The sequence below is a fragment of the Dendrobates tinctorius genome, unplaced genomic scaffold (genome assembly GCF_039654945.1).
Source record: "Dendrobates tinctorius isolate UK_male_01 unplaced genomic scaffold, ASM3965494v1 ptg000011l, whole genome shotgun sequence".
Taxonomy (NCBI): Eukaryota; Metazoa; Chordata; class Amphibia; order Anura; family Dendrobatidae; genus Dendrobates; species Dendrobates tinctorius.
This window is the reverse complement of record NW_027361679.1, coordinates 14164849-14190691: the sequence shown is the minus strand read 5'-3', so window position 1 is coordinate 14190691 and position 25843 is coordinate 14164849. Positions and strand designations below refer to the sequence as shown.

The 25843-nt window shown below is 48.8% G+C and overlaps 1 protein-coding gene across 15 annotated transcripts in view; it reads left to right on the top strand.

The window, feature by feature from the left end:
* The window catches only part of BMPR1B (bone morphogenetic protein receptor type 1B), a 708903-nt gene that overhangs the window by 644708 nt on the left and 38352 nt on the right, over positions 1-25843 (top strand). For all 15 annotated transcript variants that reach the window (XM_073589916.1, XM_073589827.1, XM_073589836.1 and 12 more), the window contains one exon: positions 4734-4836. In XM_073589916.1, coding sequence (XP_073446017.1) covers positions 4734-4836 — 103 coding nt within the window. The remainder of the gene's footprint in view (positions 1-4733; positions 4837-25843) is intronic.

Sequence of the window (25843 nt, the reverse complement as noted above, 5' to 3'; positions counted from 1 at the left end):
CCTGTGGATTACAAATTACCTACCTGTCGAATACAAATGGGGAGCGCTGTGGCGAATCTGTGTGGCCAGCAGAGGAATCGGGGTGGTACCAGGTACTGTGCAGTATGGCGGTGTTGCTTCAACGCGGAGGAGAGGTCCGGGTGTTTGCAGCTGTTCAGAATGGAATGGGACCCCCTCCAACGTACCCCAAAAGGAAGCAGTATGTGCCTGGAGATCGACGCTTCCATATATTGGACCCTGACAGGAGGGTGGAGAGGCCTGCTGACACCTCACCTCACAGAGGGAGTGGCACAGAAGAAAAACTTGGCTGCGGCTGTCTGATGCCATTCGAGTGCTGCCCAACGGACGGTATGAGACTCTGCAGGTGTCGGGGCATCGGCCGCCTAGAGTGGCAGTGGCGGCAGGGGATGGAGCTGTGCCAGAAGTCGCCCTCAGAGCCACGGGAGAGCAGCGGGATGCTGAGCTGGGGAGCGGAGCCTGAGCGGAGTCAGCGAGAACGGCCGTCACCAATACCAGCAGAGGACTTCTCAGCGGAGCCCCCGAGTTTGGGGGAAAGACCCGCGGGACAGTGGAGCGAGGGACGGAGGCTGCGGGTGAAGCCGCGTATTGATGTGATGGAGGCCGCAGCGCCGGGGAAGGTGAGAGTACCCCCGGCACCACCAGTGCCTCCGCCAGCGGCCCTCATCATTCCGCCGCAGCACGCTGCCCCCTGCGCACCGGAAGGCCTTGGTACATCGGGCCCGGTGGTGTATGCAGAGTTGAGCGAGGCCCCTGCTCAAGTCCCTGAGGTACCCCGCCTGGAGTCGCCAGTGTGGAAGTCATCCAAAGAAGACACTGCTGCGTTCCCCCTGCTGATAGCAGCTGCGTCATTGGGACCGGCCGTTACTCCGGCTCCATTGGAAGTAGTGGATGCGGCCTGTCCTGAGGCCGCGGTTATGCCACTGTTGGAGTCGACTGCAGCCGATTTAGTGGGCCCTGTGATTCCAGCCTCCGAGGACCCGGTTGTCCCCATTTGCCACCTGGCCCCAGCGGCTGCTGAGCCGCAGAAATCATCGGCCGCCTCTGATCCACGCCCTTCCTCGGTTAAGTCCCGCCCACCGGACTCCAGGGCTCGTGCCGGACCCTCTGTTTGGGTTGCAGGAGTTATAGAGAAGAAGAGGGCCAGGGGGCAAGAAGTCTGGAACCTGCTCCATGAGAGGGGAGAGGCTGGCATGGCGGCTGCACGACGCCCGGGACAGCTCGTTTATACTAACTTGCAGAAAGGGACACTTATTGCATCCTGGGAGCTCCACGGTTGTGGGGTCCCTTACTACTGACCACCGAAAGGAGGATTGAACTGTCAGGAGTTCGTTGCACCGTTATGCAGGTCAAAAGGACAGTTCGCGGTCAGATTTAAAAAAAAAAAAAAAAAAATGTTTATCTGTGATTTTTCATTTCTGTTTTTCTATGTTCCTCTTACAGGATAGTCCATGTTTACTTGTTAGACTGACAGAGCGGGGATACTTAGAAGAGAGGAGTGTTCAGGTCCAAGGAAGGGGGGAGAAAGAAGACATGCAATGTTATGTTGTTATATGTTGGTTTTAAAATGAGCAAAAGAAAACCAAAAAAAAAAATATAAAAATGGGTACTTGTGCTATTATAAAGTTGTTTAATGTATAATATGCCAAAGTAAAATGCAACAGGTCCGGGTTAAGGGAAGGTCTGCGGGACCAAAGGAAAGTGTGAGATCTGGTAGGGATCTAAGAGTTGAGGAGGTCTGGGAGATCGGGACGCCGACCATGACATGTTATTGAAAGAAAGGAAAATGAGTTGGAAGACGTGAGAAAGACAGCCGTCCTAGGTCAGGTCCCCAACACCACGGACACCCCTGAAGGAGGAAGGCGGGCGCTGGTAATGATCTGGAAGGTAAGAGACCTCGATCATGGTGTACCGAATAGTGGAAGGGGAGAGTAGGGGAAGGTACTCGCCATAGAGAGAATATGGGTGTACCTAGCCCAATTTGAAAGACGTTGTCATGTGGCGTGCGCGCTGGTGAGTAGCTGTAGGCTGCTCAGAGCATAGTGCTCCCAGTATGGTTCGGCCCCCGCAGATAGTGGGTTTGGCTCAACAGCTGGTCTGACAACAGAATGTAGGTGTAGCTTCAGAACGACGAAGGCAGGGATGACTATTGTCGAGGACGACAATGGACAAAGGAAGGGAGAGTGTAGGGAAGGTGACCGGACGGACTAGTCAGAGTGAAGAAGGAAAGGTTTGCACAGTGTGGGTAGGTGTCAGGTATTACAGTGGGAAAACAGCTAGGAAAGTGTAGTGGACGTGCAGTACCTTGGGTTGACCATTAGATGGCAGGGAGGAGTGTGAGCAAAGGACTTGACATCAGCTTAGGGCTTTAGAAACCGTTGGTCATGGGGGGCGGAGTGACAGTTTCAAGGAACCGGGTTAGCTATAAATACTGAGGGAGGGTTCCAGAAGGTTTCAGTCCCCAGGGGGAGCTCCAGTGACAGGAGGACTGCTACAGTCTGTGCGCTGTGAGGTGAATCCAGACCAGGGGGACTGAGGAGAGAGAACGTCAGGGGGGTGGTCCTGACAGGAAAGTACCGCAAAAAGGACGAGACAGAGGCGAAACATGCCGTGTGGAAGAAGACGTCTGACCAGTAAAATTACTGTTGGTGTACGGGCCTAAGGCGGCCACAGTGACGGACCTGTCAGCAGCGTCATCAAGTGAAGTAGGGACGGTACGTGCATGTACGTCCTTGGTGCTAAGGTATGGTGTGTAAAGCGGGCTTAGAAACGGAGGCCCAGGAAAGTGAAGTGAATTGAAGTGAAGTGCGGTGTACTTCAGAGGCCGTCAGGCGGACGGCAAGCGAATAAACCTGGACCTGTTGTACCTGAATGTTGCCTCCAATTGTCTCTGTACGTCTCTGCGCGGTATAACGAGGGATCACCCCCCTAGTCCGGCCCTCACACCTCTACATAGGTGTAACCCATCAATCCAAATTGTCTAACACCATTAAACAGTCAATGGTTTAATGAATTGTTTGTAGTTAGGCTGTGTTTTGTATCTACATGAAATCCAACCAATAATAATCAAGTGCCTATAAGCAATTCCAAATCCCGTCCGTCCCATAGGTAGTAATAATAACCCCAAGACAGAAAAGGCACTATGCACAAACAATAAAAAATTCATTCATTTATTGAAAAATATAAAAAAACAAACAAACATGGAAAACCTCTGTTATAAGACACGTGCATAGCTATGTGAATCCAAGAGATCATTAATATTGGACAATGGAGAGATCATAAATGCTGTACAATTGATGAAAATGCTATGGAAAAAATACAAATATGGAAAAAATATTATAAAAAATATTTTTAACATGCAGTAAGCCGTATGAATATGTACCTATAGCTCAAAATAGCAATCATGGTAATACAGATTCAAAAAAAGGTCTCCACATGGACACCATACCACAAAGAGCAAGACTCACTCTCCCTTCAATTGTCCGATGCCGCTAGGTAGCGATTCTTGCGACACAATAAATTCTGAGTGCCCCAACAAAATTAATAGCACTACTATATAAACATCTGTGTTTGCAGATAACGCTGCACCCGCGATCGGCAACAATTGTAGCACAATATGCTTACATGAATGTGAATAGCTGCGTGTCCCACTCCCCGACGCGCGTTTCGTCCTCTTCCTCAGGGGACGAAACGCGCGTCGGGGATTGGGACACGCAGCTATTCACATTCATGTAAGCATATTGTGCTACAATTGTTGCCGATCGCGGGTGCAGCGTTATCTGCAAACACAGATGTTTATATAGTAGTGCTATTAATTTTGTTGGGGCACTCAGAATTTATTGTGTCGCAAGAATCGCTACCTAGCGGCATCGGACAATTGAAGGGAGAGTGAGTCTTGCTCTTTGTGGTATGGTGTCCATGTGGAGACCTTTTTTTGAATCTGTATTACCATGATTGCTATTTTGAGCTATAGGTACATATTCATACGGCTTACTGCATGTTAAAAATATTTTTTATAATATTTTTTCCATATTTGTATTTTTTCCATAGCATTTTCATCAATTGTACAGCATTTATGATCTCTCCATTGTCCAATATTAATGATCTCTTGGATTCACATAGCTATGCACGTGTCTTATAACAGAGGTTTTCCATGTTTGTTTGTTTTTTATATTTTTCAATAAATGAATGAATTTTTTATTGTTTGTGCATAGTGCCTTTTCTGTCTTGGGGTTATTATTACTACCTATGGAACGGACGGGATTTGGATGTGTTTTGTATCTGTCTACATAAAAAACCCAATACATATGAAAGCTCAGTGGGATACCTATAGAGATAGGAATAGTCACAGCTGCATTTTTGGTTTCTTTCTATGGAGGGTCCCCAGGCCCTATTACTGCAATGCATACAGAATGGTGGTCTAATGAAACAAAAAGGGATTTGTGGAACAAAAATAAATGAAAAGAACTGGACTGTGACTTTCAATAGTAGAAAGGATGACGAGGTCAATGACACAATACACACAATACATAATACAACCCCTGCAGGTACTTCAAGACAAAAAGAACAGTCAATAGGACGTAGATCAGTAAATCATTATAGTAGCTGGCTTTTTGTGGTTTATGTACCCATAGTTCCCACCTAGTAGCAAAGTTAACTTCTTGTTTTAATTCTGAATTATTGCTAAGTTAGTAACCATGCTTGGATTTTTACAGGACGGATGGTTACTGTTTCACCATAATAGAAGAAGATGAATCTGGCCTTCCTGTGATCACCTCTGGCTGTTTAGGATTAGAAGGTTCAGACTTCCAATGCAGGGTAAGTTGATGGCGGTGTACAATGGCCAGCACTGTTCTCTTCCCTGCTAAGACATCTTCTATAATGCATTGTCTTGCCACCTGTAATACTTAAGTAAACAGATACCTTGCAACCAAATTGGCATCCTACGGTGTTTAACTCTCCCTGAGTAGATATTGTTTCTCCTGCTCCTTATTAAAGGCTCATTTCCATATGATCTCTGTAGCATCAGTGATCAGATGACAAAGAGACATTCTGTTGCACAGCTGCACATTCGTGATGGAGAGGTTTTTACACAATGGGGAGATCTGGGAGCTTTGATTCAAACTCTTCTTCTAATGGGACAAGCAACAAGTTTCTGGCCATTAGTATAAAAAAAGTTAATCATAGCAGGACATAATAAGGACATCTGTGCTCATGACATCCTGAGGAATGTGCTCATATAAGGCATCCAATTCACCACTCACAATAAGCATCATATGCACTTTTGACCTAATTGTATTTCAGCACAATTATTAATTCACTGGGTGATAGATTATGCTAAAAGTGTTCCTTTTGTGTTGTTTCCCACACCCTCGGTTGTATCATCCTTTAATTTTCCAGATGGCTTATATTAGGGCATGACTGTCTATGTGTGGTCTTCAGAGGAATGCTCATAGCCTCATAAACATTACATTATAATAACATCATAACCAACTGTTTTATATCTAGATGCATGATACCCACAAATGGACATCAGAAAATCTTTCAATAAATTACAAAACACACAACAATAAATTACAAAACACATAACTGTGTAGGGTGCACAGGGCGGTAGTCATGGGTGAGGGGCTGCTGTGTTCCCACACTCTGGCACCCCACAATAAACAGTGTCCCAATTCTCCTGAGCTATGTGTGTGGTGCATAACACTCACATTTTGATCGCAAGCCTCTGCTTTCTCCTGTTCTTCAACTTCAGGAACCACCGCACACACTTTAGGGGACATTCAATTTGTTTTATAATAAAGAACTTTTCTTACTGTATTTTTCAGACTTTAAGATGCACCAGACCATAAGATGCACCTAGGTTTTAGAGTAGAAAAAAATTGAAGCAAAAAAATGTGGTCATGATGCACTGTTATAGGGGAGTGGGGTATTTGCTGAATTTGTAATAGGAGTAATGTCCCCCAATTCTGTACTAATATCCCCCATTCTGGTATAGGTCCTCATCCTAGTATATATGCCCTCCATCCTGATATATATGTCCCCTATCCAGGTATATATGATCACCATCCTGGAATAGATGGCCCCCCATCCTAGTATACACTCCCCAACCTGATACAGTATATATGGCACCATCCTGGTACACATGGCCCCCGTTCCTCATCCTGGTATACATGACCCCAATCCCCATCCTGGTATACATGGTCCCCCCCATCCCCATCCTGTTTTACATGGTCTCCCCATTCCCATCCTGGTATACACAGTCAACTCATCCACATCATGGTATACAGGGTTCCCACATTCCCATCCTGGTATACATCGTCCCCTCATCCCCATCCTGGTATTCATGGCTCCAATCTGCATCCTGGTATATATGGTTCCTCATCCGCATCCTGGTATACACAATCCCCTCATCCCCATCCTGGTATACATGGTCTCCTCATCCCCATCCTGGTGTACAGGGTTCCCTCATCCCCATCCTGGTATACATAGCCCCCTCATCCCCATCCTGGTATTCATGGCCCTCATTCGCATCCTAGTATACATGGTTCTCTCATCCGCATCATGGTATACATGGTCCCCTCCTCTGCATCCTAGTATACATGGTCCCCTCCTCCGCATCCTGGTATACATGGTCCCTTCCTCCGCAACCTGGTATACATGGTCCCCTCATCTGCATCCTGGTATACATGGTCCCCTCATCCGCATCCTGGTATACATGGTCCCCTCATCCGCATCCTGGTATACATGGTCCCCTCATCCGTATCCTGGTATACATGGTCCCCTCATCCGCATCCTGGTATACATGGTCCCCTCATCCGCATCCTGGTATACATGGTCCCTTCATCCCCATCCTGGCATACATGGTCCCTTCATCCCCATCCTGGCATACATGGTCCCTTCATCCCCATCCTGGTATACATGGTCCCACTATCCCCATCCTGGTATACTTGTCTCCCTTCACCATCTTGGTATATGGCTCTCATCACACTGCACACATAAAATAAATGATTCTACTTACTTTCTCTCCGCTTCTTTGCAGCACGGTGTCTTGTGCTGATGGCAGTAGCTGATTTTAGTGTGTAAGCAGCGCATGACATCACTTTAAACACACGCCAAAGTCAGCTGCCAGAATATTCACTGCTCCCCACGCCATGGGACTATGGGAGTGGAGAGCAGTGAATATTCATCTTCTTTAATAGCAGGCACACAGTTAGCAGCAGCTGCCGGCTTCCTGATGCAGCTGGGCAATCATGTGTGCCCGCTATTAAGGAGAATGAATATTTACTTCTCTCCACTCCCATGGTACATCTGGACTATAAGACTCACTCCCCACTTTCCTCCAAAACTTTGGATGAAAAAAGTGTATCTTATAGTAAAAAAAAAATACACTAACTGTCCATTTTCATCATAATGAGGCATGCAGTATTGAGCACAAACTTTTCTGTATTCAAAGTCCATAGCACAGCACATTCTGATGTCTGCTGTTCACTTGCCCTGAGCTATTCCTTTCTGGTCTGACATCTCTATTCCCTGGGAAACTGCGTCTTGCTCTGCAGCTTCCAAGAGTCCCATCCCAACTCCATTATGCAATTGCCTGTCTAACTTCCTCTCCGAAGAAGATATTGAGGCATGCTTTTCGGTGCCTCAGTTGGACCAAAGGTCCCAGACATTGCAGGAATGTCCGCTTTGAGTTTATGGCTGATGTTCTCTTGCTGCTGAATAGCACGTGCTCCTCGTGCCATCAGACTTCGAACTACTGCTCTCTCTACATGTATTCTCCCTCACCCATGACAGCACCACGGAGAGAGGGGGTCCGCCCATCAAGGACAGGAACCTACAGACAAAAGAGCGGCACCTCTCCTCCGCCCCCAGTTGGGTTCCTGTCCTTGACGGGTGAACCACGGCAGCAAGAGCGCAACGCTTACCGGAAGGTGAAGATCCGGGACCGCCCCGTCCGCGGTCAGACAGCAGGAAGGCCCCTGTCGCGGCGGGGTCGGTTGCCGAAGCCGCCACCGCTGCAGCTGAGGGGCTGTCCAGGGTGAGCGGGCGGGGAGGACCGGGCCGCCGCTCCGGGAGGAGTAGGGGCCGGGGGACACAGGTGTACCAAGATGGCGCTGCCCCGGAAGTAGAATGAGGAACTTCCGGGTCCCCGCGGTCGGCACATGCGCAGTACGCACTCCCCGGGGGAAGAGCGGTGCAGGCCGGGAAGACAGGTGACGCCAGGGCGGCTTATTCAAATTGGGAACGCTAAAGCAGCCTCAGACCTGGAAGCGTTCAGGCGCGATGGATAGCGACCAGCATGAGGAGCTACAGCAGCCTAAGCAGCAGCAGCAGCAGCAACAAAGGCAGCATCACCAGCGCCGCCAAAAGGATAAAGACGGACGGGGGAGCAGGTCCAGCAGCCACTCCACGCAGCAGTCTACTGCAAGGAGCAAGTCACCTGCCGTGGATCGCCCAGTGAGGGATTTGGATCCACTTCCAGAACTGGTACCTGCAACCGCGCATGAGGGGTAAGTGGATCTTCGTGAATGTTCCCCATTGTAATAGACTTCTTTCCCTTATCAGGGAAAGAAGAAAGAAAAGACCAAGAACAGGGAATGCCCCACCTGTGGGAAACCATTACCAACGCCCTGGGAGAAAAAATTGTGTGACTCCTGTATACAGGAGGTCCTCGGCGGTGAAACCCCGGATCATGCCGCAGACCTAAGGGCGGTAATCCGCGCAGAAATTCAGAGTGCCCTTTCATCCAGAAAACGGGAAAGGAAGGGAAGGAAGGGGGACGTGGTGATAGAGTCCCAATCAGACAGCTTATCGTCAGGGGAAGTCACCTCCCATACTGTAAATACCGACTCGTCATCCTCCGATGAGGAGACGGAAGGTCGTCATTGTTTCCCCCTGGACGAAGTGGATGCCTTAGTAAAGGCGGTAAGATCCACTATGGGGGTGGAAGACCCCCGGACTGATAGATCAGTCCAGGACATTATGTTCGGGGGACTGAGTCAAAAAAAACGGAAGGTATTTCCGTTAAATAAGAACGTCCAAGGCCTCATAGATAAAGAATGGGAAAAACCGGATAGGAAAAGCTCCACGGTTCCTTCCATCAAAAGGAAGTACCCATTTGAGGAGGAAGCATCCACATCATGGGATAAGGCCCCCAAACTAGACATGGCGATAGCCAAAGCTTCAAGAAAGTTTGCACTCCCCTTTGAAGATATGGGTACCCTGAAAGACCCGTTAGATAAAAAAGCGGATACCCTACTTAAGGGCACCTGGGAATCAGCAGGGGGAAACATCAGGCCGGCGGTAGCGGCAACCTGTACCTCCAGAGCTCTTATGGTATGGATAGACCAATTGGAGAGACAGATAAGGGAAGGGGTTCCCAGAGATAAAATCCTGGAATCCATGCCAATGATAAGAGGGGCGGCAGCCTACCTGGCCGACTCTTCGGCTGATTCGATAAGATTGTCATCTAAAACAGCAGCCTTGTCGAATGCAGCTAGACGAGCTTTATGGTTAAAATGTTGGCCTGGGGATCTCCAGACAAAAATAAAATTATGCGCCATTCCCTGTGAAGGAAAATTCCTCTTCGGGGAAACCTTGGATGACATCCTCGAAAAGGCAGGCGACAAAAAGAAAGGCTTCCCAAACCTAGGACCTGTGACCGCCACAGGTTTTAAACGGTCCTTTCGGAACAAAAAGTTCTTCCAGAGGAGACCCCCGAGAGACCAAAAATGGGAAGACAGAAGAAGGGACAGGGGGTTCATCTTCGGTAACTCGTCCCGGGATAAAAAAACCGCCAAGTGACTGTGGGCCCAGGGTGGGAGGGAGACTAAGGTTTTTCCTCCCAGCCTGGGAGAAAATATCCAACAATCCCTGGCTGATAAATCTTGTAAGATCGGGATTAAGGATAAACTTTTATTCTCTCCCGCCGCAAAAATACATAATTACCCCGATAAGGTCGTCAAAAAACGAACAGGACGCCCTCGAAAAGGAGGTTCTGAGTATGTTGGACAAAAAAGTCCTACAGGAGGTTCCCCCACAGGAGAGAGGCAGGGGGTTCTACTCGCCTCTCTTCCTGGTAACCAAACCAGACGGCACCTTCCGCACCATCATAAATTTAAAAAGACTGAATTGCTATATCAAGAACGAAAAATTCAAGATGGAATCGATCAAATCGACCATCAAAATTCTCTTTCCGCAATGCTTTATGGTGGTCCTAGACCTCAGCGATGCCTACTACCATGTCCCCATTCACAAAGAATCCAGGCAATACCTCAGGCTAGCAGTCTCGATAGCAGGAGAAATAAGAGAATTCCAATACAAGGCCCTGCCATTTGGGATCTCAGTGGCTCCACGGGTCTTTACGAAATTGGTGGCAGAGATGATGGCTCACATAAGAGAACAGGATGTTCTGATAGTGCTTTATTTGGACGACTTTTTAATAGCGAGCAACTCAGGCCAGAAATGCACAGAACAGAGGGACCGAGTGATGAGCACTCTAAAAAACCTCGGGTGGCTTCTGAACCTGAAAAAGTCAAGGCTGGAACCAAAGAGAGTCCAGGAGTTCCTAGGCCTGACACTGGATTCAAACATCCAAGTGTGTTACTTGCCAGATCACAAAAGGGACAGAATTATTCATATGGTACAAAAAGCGAGGCAAAACCCCTCTATGACACTAAGACGAGCAATGTCCCTGTTAGGGTCCCTCTCTGCATGCTTGCCGGCGGTCCAGTGGGCACAAATACATATGAGGGATCTGCAATGGGATATCCTGACCAACCAGCGGACCTTAGGAGACCACTTGGAACATCATGTTACGCTAGGTTCAAAAACTATTCTTTCCCTAGCCTGGTGGGAGGACAAAAACAACTTGTCCAAAGGGATCCCCTGGGAGGCCAAAATCACACATGTAATTACCACCGACGCCAGTCCTGTGGGATGGGGAGCACACATGGGCATCAGCGTGGCTCAAGGGGGATGGAGAAGTCAAGAACTAAAAGCCTCCTCGAATCAAAAAGAACTGCTAGCAGTAAATTATGCCTTGAGTCACTTTTTGCCAGCATTAAAAGGCCATCATGTCCGGATATTCTCGGACAACCGAGTAACAGTGGCCTATATAAACCACCAGGGGGAACCAGGTCCAGAACGCTAATGGAGGCATCCTTCGAGATATTCGGGTTAGCAGAGAAAAACTTACTGTCCCTATCGGCGCTACATATACGGGGAGTAGAGAACCAAACGGCAGACTTTCTGAGCCGTACCCAACTACATCAGGGGGAGTGGGCTCTAAATCAGTCCGTTTTTCAGAAGATTGTGGAAATGTGGGGAACCCCAGACATAGACTTATTTGCAGACCACAAAAACAAAAAAGTGGAAACATTCTGTTCTCTAAATCCCAAAGGGAATCCTCACACCCTGGACGCATTTATGCTCCCATGGACACGGGGACTACTGTATGCCTTCCCACCGACCATTCTCCTTCCGGCGGTGATAAGGAAAGTCAGGGAAGAGGGGGCTCGGGTAATACTTATAGCCCCTTTCTGGCCAAAAAGAACATGGTTTTCATGGCTCAGAATAATGTCAGTAACCGACCCCTGGGTTCTACCAGATCTCCCCGACCTTCTATCGCAGGGCCCTGTGCTACACCCCCAAGCAGTGAACCTCCATTTAACAGCATGGAATTTGAAAGGTCACTGCTGAGGGGGAAAGGATTTTCAGAAAATCTAATTTCCACGTTACAAAAAAGTAGAAAACCAGTTACAATCAAAGCCTATGGTAGAACCTGGAGAAAATTCCTATCCAGTTCGGGGGCAAAGGTTCAGGATGGAATACAAATGGATAAAATCCTGGAATTCCTCCAAAGGGGGTTAGAACAGGGACTAGCGACTAACACACTGAGGGTACAGGTAGCGGCCCTGGGCGCCCTCTATAATCAGGAGGTAGCGAGCGACCCTTGGGTGTCACGGTTTATGAGGGCCGCAGCCAGGTCTAGACCAATAGCTACCCAGAAAGTACCATCATGGGATCTGAACTTAGTGTTGTCAGCCCTAACAGGACCCCCATTCGAGCCTATTCAGTCAGCTCCACTAAAGACCCTATCATTAAAAACGATACTGCTAGTGGCCCTAACATCGGCCCGCAGAGTAAGTGACATTCAAGCCTTATCGGCAATACCCCCATTCATTAAAATTATGGAGGATAGAATTATATTGAAACCTGACCCTGCATATTTGCCCAAGGTAGCAACACACTTCCATAGATCACAGGAGGTAGTCCTTCCTTCCTTCTGCCCAAACCCTACGAATAGAGGAGAGGAGAAATTTCACACATTAGATGTGAAGAGGTGCTTAGTGCACTACCTAGAGGCCACCAAGGGATGTAGGAAGGAAGGATCTCTCTTTGTGTGTTTCCAGGGACCTCGTAAGGGGCTCGGGGCGTCCAAAAGTACCCTGGCAAGATGGATAAGAGACGCGATTGCCCTGGCATACTCATGCAGCGGGAATACCATCCCGGAGGGTCTAAAAGCCCACTCTACAAGAGCAATGGCGACCTCATGGGCAGAAAGATCAGAGGTATCGATAGAACAGATCTGTAAGGCGGCCACCTGGTCAACACCTTCTACCTTTTTCAAACACTATCGCCTAGATCTAGCCTCTGCGTCTGACCTGACCTTCGGGAGAAGGGTCCTTCAGGCGGTGGTCCCTCCCTAAGCTACCAATCTCTGAAATTCTCTCCGTGGTGCTGTCATGGGTGAGGGAGAATAGCTTAGTTACTCACCGATAACGGTGTTTCTCGGAACCCATGACAGCACCCGCTTAATTCCCCCCCTTTTTTCACGTGTGCGGTGAGCACGATTTAATGTGTGTAGAGTGTGTTCTTAGACACGAGGTTTCTCTATAAGTATGCAAATTATAATGTTATGTATATACTTTTGTTATTAACTAACCGGGAGACCCTCTGATGCTCTGTAACCAACTGGGGGCGGAGGAGAGGTGCCGCTCTTTTGTCTGTAGGTTCCTGTCCTTGATGGGCGGACCCCCTCTCTCCGTGGTGCTGTCATGGGTTCCGAGAAACACCGTTATCGGTGAGTAACTAAGCTAATCTCTTATTTTCCCTCTAAAGGCCCCGTCACACACAGCGAGATCGCTAGCGAGATCGCTGATTTTGTGACGTAACAGCGATCTCGCTGTGTGACATGTATCAGTGACCGGCCCCCCGCCGGGTTTCGCTGATCGTGCAGGAATGTCCTGGGCCATTTTTTGATCGTTGGTCTCCCGCTGGCCAGCACGCATCGCTGCTTGTGGCAGTGGGAGACCAACGATCAGTAAGCCCCCAGCGCTGTAAGCAGACGCTGGGAGCTGGTATCCAAGGTAAACATCGGGTAACTAAGCACGCGCATCACTTAGTTACCCACTGTGTACCTTGGATACCTGCGTGCTCGCGCTGGGAGCTGGTATCCAAGGTACACAGCGGGTAACTAAGTGACGCGCCTGCTTAGTTACCGATATTTACCTTGGATACCAGCATCCTCGCTGGTCCTGATCGCTGGTGAAATCTGTCTGTTTGACAGCTCACCAGCGATCATGTAGCGAGGCACCAGCGATCCTGACAAGGTCGTATCGTTGTCGAGATCGCTGGGGCATCGTTTAGTGTGACGGGACCCTAACTCTCACTGACTCTAATCAGGAAGTCTTCCTCTTGCTAACTCTCCTGCTTCTCCCACACTGAAGCTGTTCCTGAACATATTAACTGTTTGGTAACCTGTCCCTATCTTCTTCCTTATTCTATAGTGCCCACCACTGCACTTTCACATTCTTTATCTATATTAAATTCTCTATTTATACCTGTGTCCTAAACTTAACCCTTTATGTTATACAGAAGTAACATTATACATTCTTCACGTTACTTTACTTTAACTGCGTACCTTAGTGCCTACAAGTTTCTATGCACAATCAAACCACATTACGTTATGTTCATGGAGAGAGCCGTATGACTGTCCCTATCACACCCTTACAACAGTACCAAAATAGCTCTGCATTTTTGTAGAAATTCCGTGACTGTTTAAAAATATACAGTGAAATCTTTTTAAAAATTTCTTTGAAAAATGGTCCTCTAGAATCGTCTTCTAAAAAAAAATAGGCCAGCCTAAGGAGCACTTCCTATAATTAGGCCATTAACTCTGTGGGGATGGTGCTTTACCTGGAAAAAAATATTCACCATTGTCGTTTTGGTCTCTTTGGAGGCTAGTAATTTATAGCTAGTTTGTATAACAAGAGGGTGTATAACAAACTAGCTATAAAATACTAGCCTCCAAAGAGACCAAAACGACAATGGTGAATATTTTTTTCCAGGTAAAGCACAATCCCCACACAGTTAATGGCCTAATTATAGGCCGTGGGTATGTGTGTGTGTGTGTGTGTGTGTGTGTGTGTGTGTGTGTGTGTGTATCTATCACACACACGCGCCCACACTCACACTCTGTATATTATATAGTAAAAAGACGACCGAGATGGATAGAATATTGGGGAACTGAAAATGTGTCACAGAAAATCTGGTGTAGGTGAGGTCTTCTGCAAGGCAGTCTGTTCTAGAGGTTTCACTCCACATGCTTCAGGCATTATCTCCACCATTTCCACAATACTGGGTTTACATATGCTAGTAGTGATGCCTAATGATATGTACAAAGGCATCAGGTCATCTGTCTGTTAAGCTATTTAGTTTCTGTTTCTTGCTCCCCTTCTTCCCAGAGCCATAGCTTTTTCTATTTTTCCGTCAATATGACCATGTGAGGGCTTGTTTTTTTGCTGGATGAGTTGTATTTTTAAGTGACACTATTGGTTTTACCATATCGTGTACTGGAAACCGGGAACAAAAATTCCAAATGCGGTGAAATTGCAAAAAAAGTGTAGTTCCGCAGTTTTTTTTTTTTTTTTTTTTTTCTTTACCATGGTTGCTAAATGGTAAAACTGACCTGCCACTTTGATTCTCCAGGTCATTACTAGTTAGTAGATACTAAACATGTCTAGGTACCATTTTGGTGTAGATATGATCTTTTGATCGCCCATGATTGCATTTTAATGCAATGTCGCAGTGAACTAAAGAACAGAATTCCGGTGTTTTTGATTTTTGTCTTGTTATGCCGTTTACTGATCAGATTAATTCTTTTTAGATATTGATAGATTGGGTGATTCTGATACCAAAGATGTGTGTTTTCTATTTTTATTTAGTTGTGTTTTTTTTTTTGATTGGTGGTGATTGACATGGGCGCCAATGGGCAGGGTTTGTGACGCTCTTTCGGCACAATCTTGTTAAATTCCGACATGAAATCAGCTGACATGTGGCGGGAAAGTTGCGGGCTTATCATACCTATGCGTCTAAGGTCGGAAAGAGGTTAATATTATTCTACAGTAATTGCAAATTATCCAGTACTTAAAGAGTAACCATCGTTTTTATTTCATAAATCAATAGTACATGTAAAAATAAGATATCTTATCAGAGAAATCTGCTTCTTTCTCCTCCAGGACTGATCGATCATTTTCAAAATTTTCAGTTCCTGGGTAAAATCTGTATTTAGGAGAGACAAATTGTTACGTTGTTACTAGAGTTGAGCGATACCAGCCGATACTTGAAAATATCGGATTGGAATGGATCGGCCGATCTTAAAAAAAAAAAAGTATCGGTATCGCCGATTCCGATACCGGGAACCAATGCAAGTCAATGGGGCCAAAATATCGGAATTAAAAAAAACCCTTTCTTTCCTTGTAGGTTAATTCTACATGAAGAAAAACAACTAAGAATAATGTAGAATGTATTGTGGGAGGTGGAGGAGACATTAAAGCCATAGAGGTTTAGCCCAATCAAATGGAATAGCAGGAATTAAACTTTTTTTTTAAAGACGTTAGGAGTTACAAAGATATTGACTATGTTAGCCTCATTTATATTTTGCCAGACATGTATGTCTTCTTCTTCTTTCTTCCTTCTTCTTCTTTCTTATTCTTCTTCCTTTTTTTACCTTCTTCTTCTTATTCCTTTTTTTACATTCTTCTTCTTCTTCCTTTTTTTACATTCTTCTACTTCCTTTTTTTACATTCTTCTTCTTATTCCTTTTTTTTTACATTCTTCATATTCTTCTTATTCAACAATTATTATTCTACATATTCAACTTCTTCATCTTCTTCCTATTCTTCTTCATCATATTCTTGTTTGTGTCAGGCATTCCTGTAGTTGTTATCTAGAAAAGTTAGAAGTTTACACCTTCCGTTCTGCCTGTCACAAAAGATTTACAACAGGATTTGTCCACGTTCATTTTGGTCTGCAGCAGCAGGCCTTTTCCAGGGGCACCACGAGGAGGAACGGACTCACCCCCATACACTGCTTAGTCTTCTTCTGCTTATAAATAAGATAATATAATTTGCTCAGAGTATTAGTCTTATGCTTAATGTTCTTCTGCTTTGTTTTTTTATGCTTCTTTGTCTTCTCTCTCTTGTTGTTCTGCATCTTGGTGGTTGTCTTCCTGTTCTTTGTCCTCTTGAACCAGCTGACGGTACTGGCACCCGGAGGGGCAGCAGAAGGAACAAGAGCCAATGGCACTACCGAGGACCAGCTGACGGTGCTGGAACCCAGTTACTAAGCAGGAGGTACCTGTGCTACAAAGCACTACCAAGGACCAGCAGACGTTGCCGGAACTCGGATACCGAGATGGAGGCACCTAGGCCAAAGGCTCTGACGAGAACCAGCTGATGGTGCTGGAACCCGGAGGGGTAGCATAAGCTGCAAGAGCAAATGGAAATAGCGAGGACCAGCTGACAGTGCTGGCACCCGGAGGGGCAGCAGAAGGAATAAGAGCCAATGGCACAACCGAGGACCAGCTGACGGTGCTGGAACCCGGTTACTAAGCAGGAGGTACCTGTGCTACAAAGCACTACCAAGGACCAGCAGACGTTGCCGGAACTCGGATACCGAGATGGAGGCACCTAGGCCAAAGGCTCTGACGAGAACCAGCTGACTGTGCTGGAACCCGGAGGGGTAGCAGAAGTTACCCCTGAAAAGCAAAGTTGGCATGCCGCAAGCTGGCCGCAGTTACCGAATCACACAGTCCTACAGGGGGTGCTTGTCCTACTGGCACTACGGAACAAGCCTTTCTTACCAGAACCCGCAGTCCACATAGGAATTACCTAAACTGCTGGCACCCTAGCCTCGGCTAACCCAACCGCAACACGACATGGCAACTTGGGGTGGCAAACTGACATTGACACTTCCTGGAAACAGCAGGCAGGGCTGGAACCAAGCTGGGCAGGAGGGAGTACCCGTGCCAAAGTCAGTTATGAGCAGCAACTGGCGATGTTGGAGCCCAGGGACAAGCACTTAGCAGGCTGAGGCCTGATGTGCTGTCAATTGGGAGGCAGCAGGACAGATTGCCATCAAAACAGCAGGGGAACAGCTGACGTTACTGAACCCCACAAACACAGGAGCTAGTGTTTTACTCTGTGAAGACGGCACTTCCGAGCAACAACTGGCTGTGTTGAAGCCCAGGGACAAGCACGGAGCAGGCTGAGGCTGCATTGAAGAAATTTTAAGATCGGTTGTAGACTTCTACTAATTTTAACCAAGCTCCACTCAGGCCTGTGGCTTCACTGATTTTCGTATTTCCCCTGTCCTCCAACCCCGCCAGTTACAGCTCCGAAGTGGCGTCTGCACAATCCACACTTGTTCCTGTGTAACAGGTGTTCAGTCCGGTCAGTTAATCCCCTGATGTGTGTCCGGCAATGTCGCCTGCTCTGTCCACATTCCCATAACTAGTTAGAGACAGTGGAGCCACAGGCCTAATTGGAGCACGGTTAAAAATCAGTAGTGGTACGACTGTGTAGGCAGCAGGAGACTTTGCCATCCACACAGCAGGGGATCAGCTGACGTTACTGAACCCCACTGAGACACGGGAGCAAGTGTCTCTTTCCGTGTGGACGGCACTTCCGAGCTACAACTGGCTGTGTTGAAGCCCAGGAAATAGGAGGGTGTAGGCAGAGGCCTACTGTATTTGGAATGTGGAGACAGCAGGAGAGACTGCCATCCACACAGCAGGGGATCAGCTGACGTTACTGAACCCCACTGAGACACGGGAGCAAGTATCTCTTTCCGTGTGGACGGCACTTCCGAGCTACAACTGGCTGTGTTGAAGCCCAGGAAATAGGAGGGTGTAGGCAGAGGCCTACTGTATTTGGAATGTGGAGACAGCAGGAGAGACTGCCATCCACACAGCAGGGGATCAGCTGACGTTACTGAACCCCACTGAGACACGGGAGCAAGTATCTCTTTCCGTGTGGACGGCACTTCCGAGCTACAACTGGCTGTGTTGAAGCCCAGGAAATAGGAGGGTGTAGGCAGAGGCCTACTGTATTTGGAATGTGGAGACAGCAGGAGAGACTGCCATCCACACAGCAGGGGATCAGCTGACGTTACTGAACCCCACTGAGACACGGGAGCAAGTATCTCTTTCCGTGTGGACGGCACTTCCGAGCTACAACTGGCTGTGTTGAAGCCCAGGAAATAGGAGGGTGTAGGCAGAGGCCTACTGTATTTGGAATGCGGAGACAGCAGGAGAGACTGCCATCTCCACAGCAGGGGAACAGCTGGCAGTGCTGAACCCCACTAACACTCGAACGAATGTGTTTGGCTCTGTGGAGATGACACTTCTGAACACCAACTGACGCTGTTGGAGCCCAGGATCAGGCGTGGAGCAGGCTGGGGCCTACTGGATTTTGGCAGGTGTAGGCAGCAGGAGACTTGCCATCTCCACAGCAGGGGAACAGCTGGCAGTGCTGAACCCCACTAACACTCGAACGAATGTGTTTGGCTCTGTGGAGACGACACTTCTGAACACCAACTGACGCTGTTGGAGCCCAGGATTAGGCGAGGAGCAGGCTGGGGCCTGTTGCTTTTGGCAGGTGAAGGCAGCAGGAGACTTGCCATCTCCACAGCAGGGGAACAGCTGGCAGTGCTGAACCCCACTAACACTTGAACGAATGTGTTTGGCTCTGTGGAGATGACACTTCTGAACACCAACTGACGCTGTTGGAGCCCAGGATCAGGCGTGGAGCAGGCTGGGGCCTACTGGATTTTGGCAGGTGTAGGCAGCAGGAGACTTGCCATCTCCACAGCAGGGGAACAGCTGGCAGTGCTGAACCCCACTAACACTCGAACGAATGTGTTTGGCTCTGTGGAGACGACACTTTTGAACACCAACTGACGCTGTTGGAGCCCAGGATTAGGCGAGGAGCAGGCTGGGGCCTGTTGCTTTTGGCAGGTGAAGGCAGCAGGAGACTTGCCATCTCCACAGCAGGGGAACAGCTGGCAGTGCTGAACCCCTCTAACACTTGAACGAATGTGTTTGGCTCTGTGGAGATGACACTTCTGAACACCAACTGACGCTGTTGGAGCCCAGGATCAGGCGTGGAGCAGGCTGGGGCCTACTGGATTTTGGCAGGTGTAGGCAGCAGGAGACTTGCCATCTCCACAGCAGGGGAACAGCTGGCAGTGCTGAACCCCACTAACACTCGAACGAATGTGTTTGGCTCTGTGGAGACGACACTTCTGAACACCAACTGACGCTGTTGGAGCCCAGGATTAGGCGAGGAGCAGGCTGGGGCCTGTTGCTTTTGGCAGGTGAAGGCAGCAGGAGACTTGCCATCTCCACAGCAGGGGAACAGCTGGCAGTGCTGAATCCCACTAACACTTGAACGAATGTGTTTGGCTCTGTGGAGACGACACTTCTGAACACCAACTGACGCTGTTGGAGCCCAGGATTAGGCGAGGAGCAGGCTGGGGCCTGTTGCTTTTGGCAGGTGAAGGCAGCAGGAGACTTGCCATCTCCACAGCAGGGGAACAGCTGGCAGTGCTGAACCACACTAACACTCGAACGAATGTGTTTGGCTCTGTGGAGACGACACTTCTGAACACCAACTGACGCTGTTGGAGCCCAGGATTAGGCGAGGAGCAGGCTGGGGCCTGTTGATTTTGGCAGGTGAAGGCAGCAGGAGACTTGCCATCTCCACAGCAGGGGAACAGCTGGCAGTGCTGAACCCCACTAACAATTGAACGAATGTGTTTGGCTCTGTGGAGACGACACTTCTGAACACCAACTGAGACTGTTGGAGCCCAGGATTACGCATGCCGCATGCAGAGGCCAATGGGCAGCGGTTTTTATGGAGGTTGTTGACTACTACTGATTCTAACCATGCTCCACTTAGGCCTCTGGCTCCACTGTCTCTACTATTTACCCTGGCCTCCAACCCCGCCAGCTACATCTCTGAAGTGGCGTCAGCACAATCTACACTTGTTCCTGTGTTACTGGTGCTCAGTCCCGTCAGTTGATCCCCTGATGTTTGTCCGGCAAGTTCGCCAGCTCTGTCCTCATTCCCACTACTGGTTATGGGAATGTGGACAGAGCAGGAGACCTTGCCGGACACACATCGGGGGATAAACTGATGGGACTGAGCCACAGGAACACAGGAACAAGTGTAGATTGTGCTGACGCCACTTCAGAGATGTAGATGGCGGGGTTGGAGGTCAGGGGAAATAGTAGAGACAGTGGAGCCAGAGACCTAAGTTGGGCACGGTTAAAAATCAGTAGTGGTTTGAATGTTGATGGAGCTGGTGACTTTGCCGTCCACACAGCAGGGGATCAGCTGGCGTTACTGAACCCCACTAACACAGGAGCTAGTGTGTTTCTCTGTGCAGACGACACATCTGAGCGACAACTGGCTGTGTTGAAGCACAGGGATTATAGTTCAGGTGGTAGAAAAATGAACACACCAGCAGACCTGGATACAGTTGCCAACCACTAATTTAGTGTGTAAGAGGAATGGCAAAGTCTTTGGAGATCCAGGCCTTGTTCATTTTCAGAAAAGTCAGCCGGTCAACATTATCAGAAGATAGTCGCGTGCGACGGTCTGTTAGTACACCACCTGCGGCACTAAAGACGCGTTCCGATAATACACTGGCAGCAGGGCAAGCCAGCACCTCCAATGCATACTGGCTAAGCTCTGGCCATGTATCCAGCTTAGAGACCCAAAACTTGAAGGGGGAAGAGCCATCTGGGAGTACAGTGACAGGGCAAGACATGTAGTCTGACACCATCTGACGGAAGCGTTGCCTCCTGCTGACTCGAGGCGTCGCTGATGGTGTAGACAATTGTGGTGGACACACAAAACTTTGCCACATTTGGGCCATAGTGGTCTTGCCTTGTGCTGCAGCGCTGCCTCTGCTCCCTCTTTGTGCAGAGTTTCCTCCACTGCCTCGACGCACAGAGCTGCTTTGTAAAGCACTAGCAACAATGCTGTCGGGTGGAATGGAAAACATTATGGACTGCACCAGTGACTCTTCGTACTCCCGCAGTTTACGCTCCCGGTTCAACGTTGGTATGAGCCTTTGTACGCTGTCCCGGTAGCGAGGATCTAGGAGGGTGTACACCCAATAATCAGCCGAGACGAGAATGTGGGCGATGCGGCGGTCGTTTCTCAGGCACTGCAGCATGAAATCAACCATGTGCTGCAGACTCCCAACTGCCAAAGAACCGCTGTCCCCTGTTTGAGGCGTGACCTCGGCCTGCTCTGCATCACCCCACCCTCGCTGTACATACTGAGTAGAGGTTTGTGTACCTCCCTCCTCTGGAGAGATGTCTTCCTCCTCCATCGACTCCTCCTCATCCTCCTCACAAAGTGTCCCCTGCCTAGGCCTTTGTGAGGAAACACGTAGCGCAGACTGTCCAGAAGCAGATGGCATTTGGGACTCCTCATCCTCCACCTCTTCCGAAACCTCATCCCTTAGTGCTTGCAGTGTTTGTTGAAGCAGGCAGATAAGGGGGACAGTCATGCTGACTAGTGCATCATCTGCACTCGCCATCCGCGTGGATTCATCGAAGGCACGCAAAACGAGGCAGATGTCCTTCATAGAGGCCCACTCAATGGTGCTGAAGTGTGAACGGCGCACAGTGTGACTTGTTTGCGCCTGATGCAGCTGGTACTCCATGACTGCTGCCTGCTGCTCACACAACCGCTCCAACATATGTAACGTTGAATTCCACCGGGTGGGTAGGTCACATATGATGCGATGTTCCGGAAGGCCAAATTGTCACTGCAGAGCAGTGAGGCGCGATCTTGCCGTGCTGGAACGCCGCAAGTGAGCGCACTCTATGCGGACCTTGTGCAACAGTGCATCAAGATACGGATAGTCCCTCAGAAAGCTCTGCACGACCAAGTTAAGCACATGTGCCAGACATGGGATGTGTGTGAGGTTGCCTAGGCCAAGAGCTGCCACCAGATTTCGGCCATTGTCACACACTACCAAGCCCGGCTGGAGATTCGCTGGCCCAAACCACACATCGCTCTCCAGCTTGATAGCAATCCAGAGCTCCTGCGCTGTGTGGCTTCGATTCCCCAAAGAAATTAATTTGAGTACAGCCTGTTGACGTTTGGCCACGGCTGTGCTCATATCGGTCGTAACAGGCTCCTGCTCTGCTGTTTCTGAGGAACTTGAGTAGGAGGAGGAGTCTATGTGTACAGACTGGAGTCCTGCAATCCGTGGCGTTGGAAGAACGCGTACAGCGCCATTCTCCAGATCTGTACCCGACTCCACAACATTGACCCAGTGGGCAGTGAGGGAAAGGTATCGTCCCTGTCCATGGTTACTGGTCCACGCATCGGTGGTCAGGTGGACCTTGCTACTAACGGCGTTTAGTAGCGCATTTTTATTTTGCCCTCAACATGTTTCTGCAGGGCAGGGACGGCTCGCCTGCTGAAATAAAAGCGGCTGGGCACGTTGTATTGGGGGACTGCCAATGCCATTAAGTCCCGGAAGGTGTCAGTGTCCACCAGCCTGAATGACAGCATTTTAACTGCCAGAAGTTTGGCAATGCCAGCATTCAGAGACTGTGCTCGGGGATGGTTTGCCGAGTAAGGGCGCCTTTTATCCCATGCCTGTGCTACCGATGGCTGTGATGGATGGGAACGTGCTGCTATGGGTGGAATCTGACAGGGTCTCCGGACAACAGTGGCAGAGGTTCTTCCTTGGCGATCCTGTGAGGAAGCCGAACCAGCAGTGTGTGAGCTGGAGGAAGAGGCCCCAACACGAACTGAAGAGGTGGTAGGTGGTGCTGTACGTTGGCCTACGTCTTCAGGGTGTCTCTGCAACTCCAACTCGTGCTTAGTGCGCACATGTTTCCACATATTTGTGGTATTGAGGTTGCTGACATTTCTCCCTCTTTTGACTATCTGATGACACAGCTTGCATTTGACAAAGCAAATGTCATCTGCAACTGTGTCAAAAAAGGACCACGCACTGCAACTCTTGGGAGCGCCCGTTTTGCCTTTGGAATGAGGAATGCTCCTAACGGGTGCCGAAGTGGAGGGTACAGGCAACCAAGTCTTCCCCCTCCCTCTGCCTCCTGTTTTGGCCGGTAGGGGAATCTCTTCCTCCGAGCTGCTCCCACCACCTTCCTGTTCCTCACGCCATGATGGGTCAAGGACCTCATCATCTTCCCTCCCCTCTTCAAACAGCTGCTTCTCCGGGGTTGTCTCGCCAGCACCGTACGCACCAGAAAGTGGCAACTGAGTCTCGTCATCATCTGATGCGTACTGAGGTGTGCTGACCATAGGCACTGGCCCACTCGCCTCTTCAGATTCAGAGGGACAAAGAAGTTGCGCATCACTGCATACTCCCTCTTCTTCACATTCAGGAATGCTGCTTGGCTGGCCCCCTCTTTCCAAGCCAACAGATTCCGAGAACAGAAGTAGAGACTGTGATGGCTCCTGTCCATGTCTCTGACTGCCTGGGCACTTTGGCAGGTGGTGAAGAGACAGATGGTTGCTCTTCGGTGCTCTGGTCCTGAGAGGCTGTGGAAGTATTTGAAGTCGATGCGTTAGCTGCCATCCATCCGACAACGGCTTCAATTTGTTCCTCCCGCAGCAGTGGGGTACGTTGAGGTCCTACAAAGCTGCGCATAAAGGACTGTTGCCTGCTAAAACTGGGGGATGCTGATCCACTGGTGCCCGCAGCAGGCCCAGAATCCCCACGTCCTCTACCTGCAGAATCCCCACGTCCTCTCCCTGCTGAAACTCCACGCCCACGCCCACGCGCCTTACTCCCTGCCTTCTTCATCTTGCCAGACTGCTTAAGATAGGCAGAAAAGTACAAAGGGGGGCCTTAGTGTGCTTATTCCTGAACAGCTGGTTACAGGTACAAGAAACACTAATTTTATGAAGTGTGTGTGTGTGGACTACACTTTAATAGGAGCTGATGTGGCCTACACAAGTTCCAAATGTAGTGTTTGGTGAACTTTTTTTGTGGTTTCTTTGTTGGAAACAAACTCAAAGTATGTGAACAAAGAATTGAAACTGATAGTATCACCAACTTTTTGGAGCTATTACAATGCAGGCAGGTAACCTACAATGCAAAAGATGAGGCTCCAAAAAAATTGGGTAATACTAATCTGGCTGCGCCGGCAGGGCACAAGCCAGAAAAAAAGGCTCCTCTATCTACTCCTATATAGTGTTTGCAACCAACCAATGTTGATGGATACGGATGGATGCACACTAATAGGAGAAGAAAAAATGAGCTGCACTCAAAGACAAATATGTGTGAGGCAGTGACGCACGTTGAGCGTCCTACAACCAGACGTAGCTGCAGGACACTCTACTCTGCGTGAGCTGCACTCACACACAGTCAGAGACCTCTCAGACAGCCGTGAACAGTGCAGCTAAGTGGGCACTGGCACTGACAGGCTGCAGAAAGGCTCCGCTGTGTACTCCTATATAGTGTTTGCAACCACCGTAGATGGAGACGGATGGATGCACACTAATAGAAGAAAAAATGAGCTGCAATAAAAGAAAAATGTGTGAGGCAGTGACACGCTGAGCGTCCTACAACCAGACGTAGCTGTAGGACACACTACTCAGCGTGAGCTGCACTCACACACAGTCAGAGACCTCTCAGACAGCCGTGAACAGTGCAGCAAAGTGGACACTAGCACTGAAAGGCAGCAGAAAGGCTCCGCTGTCTACTACTAGTGTTTGCCACCAACGTATATGGATACGGATGGAAGCACACTAGATTGAAATTATGTAAAAAATGCAGCTCAAAAATTAAAAGATGTATGAGGCACCAGTGATCACACTGGGTGGCCTACAGCCTGACGTGGCTGCAGGACCCACTCCACAGCGTGAGCTGCACTCACACAGCCCTTGCAGACAGCTGTGAACACTGCTGCTAGGGCAAAGAAGGCTACAGTGGTGGTTTATGTAGCCTGGGTAAAGCACTAGATGTTTGGTGGAATCGCTATTTCTAACTGTCCCTCACAGTCTTCTACAGCAGCCTGTCCCTAACTGAATTCACAGCAGAGTGAACCAGAAATAGCGGCTGCGGTGGCTTTTATAGTGCATCATGACATCATTTCGGCAGCCAATCACAGCCATGCCAATAGTTAACATGCCTACATGCCTAACAGGATGTGCCCACACTTCGGAGGATTCCCATTGGCTTAATCAAAGCAAGCAGGCTCATAGCATGATGGGAACTTCCGATTCCGGAATCCGATATGACAAAAGTATCGGAAGTCAGTATCGGAATTCCGATACCGCTAATATCGGCCGATACCCGATATTTGCGGTATCGGAATGCTCAACACTAGTTGTTACATTAAATGGGAGATGACAGGGGGTACTGATGAGATCCCATGTAGAGGCGGGGGAGCTAGTGGCAGAGCTCTTCCCTCACTTCTGCATGCAATCTTATAAAGCCATCTGCCATCTCCTATCTCAGCCATGTAACAATC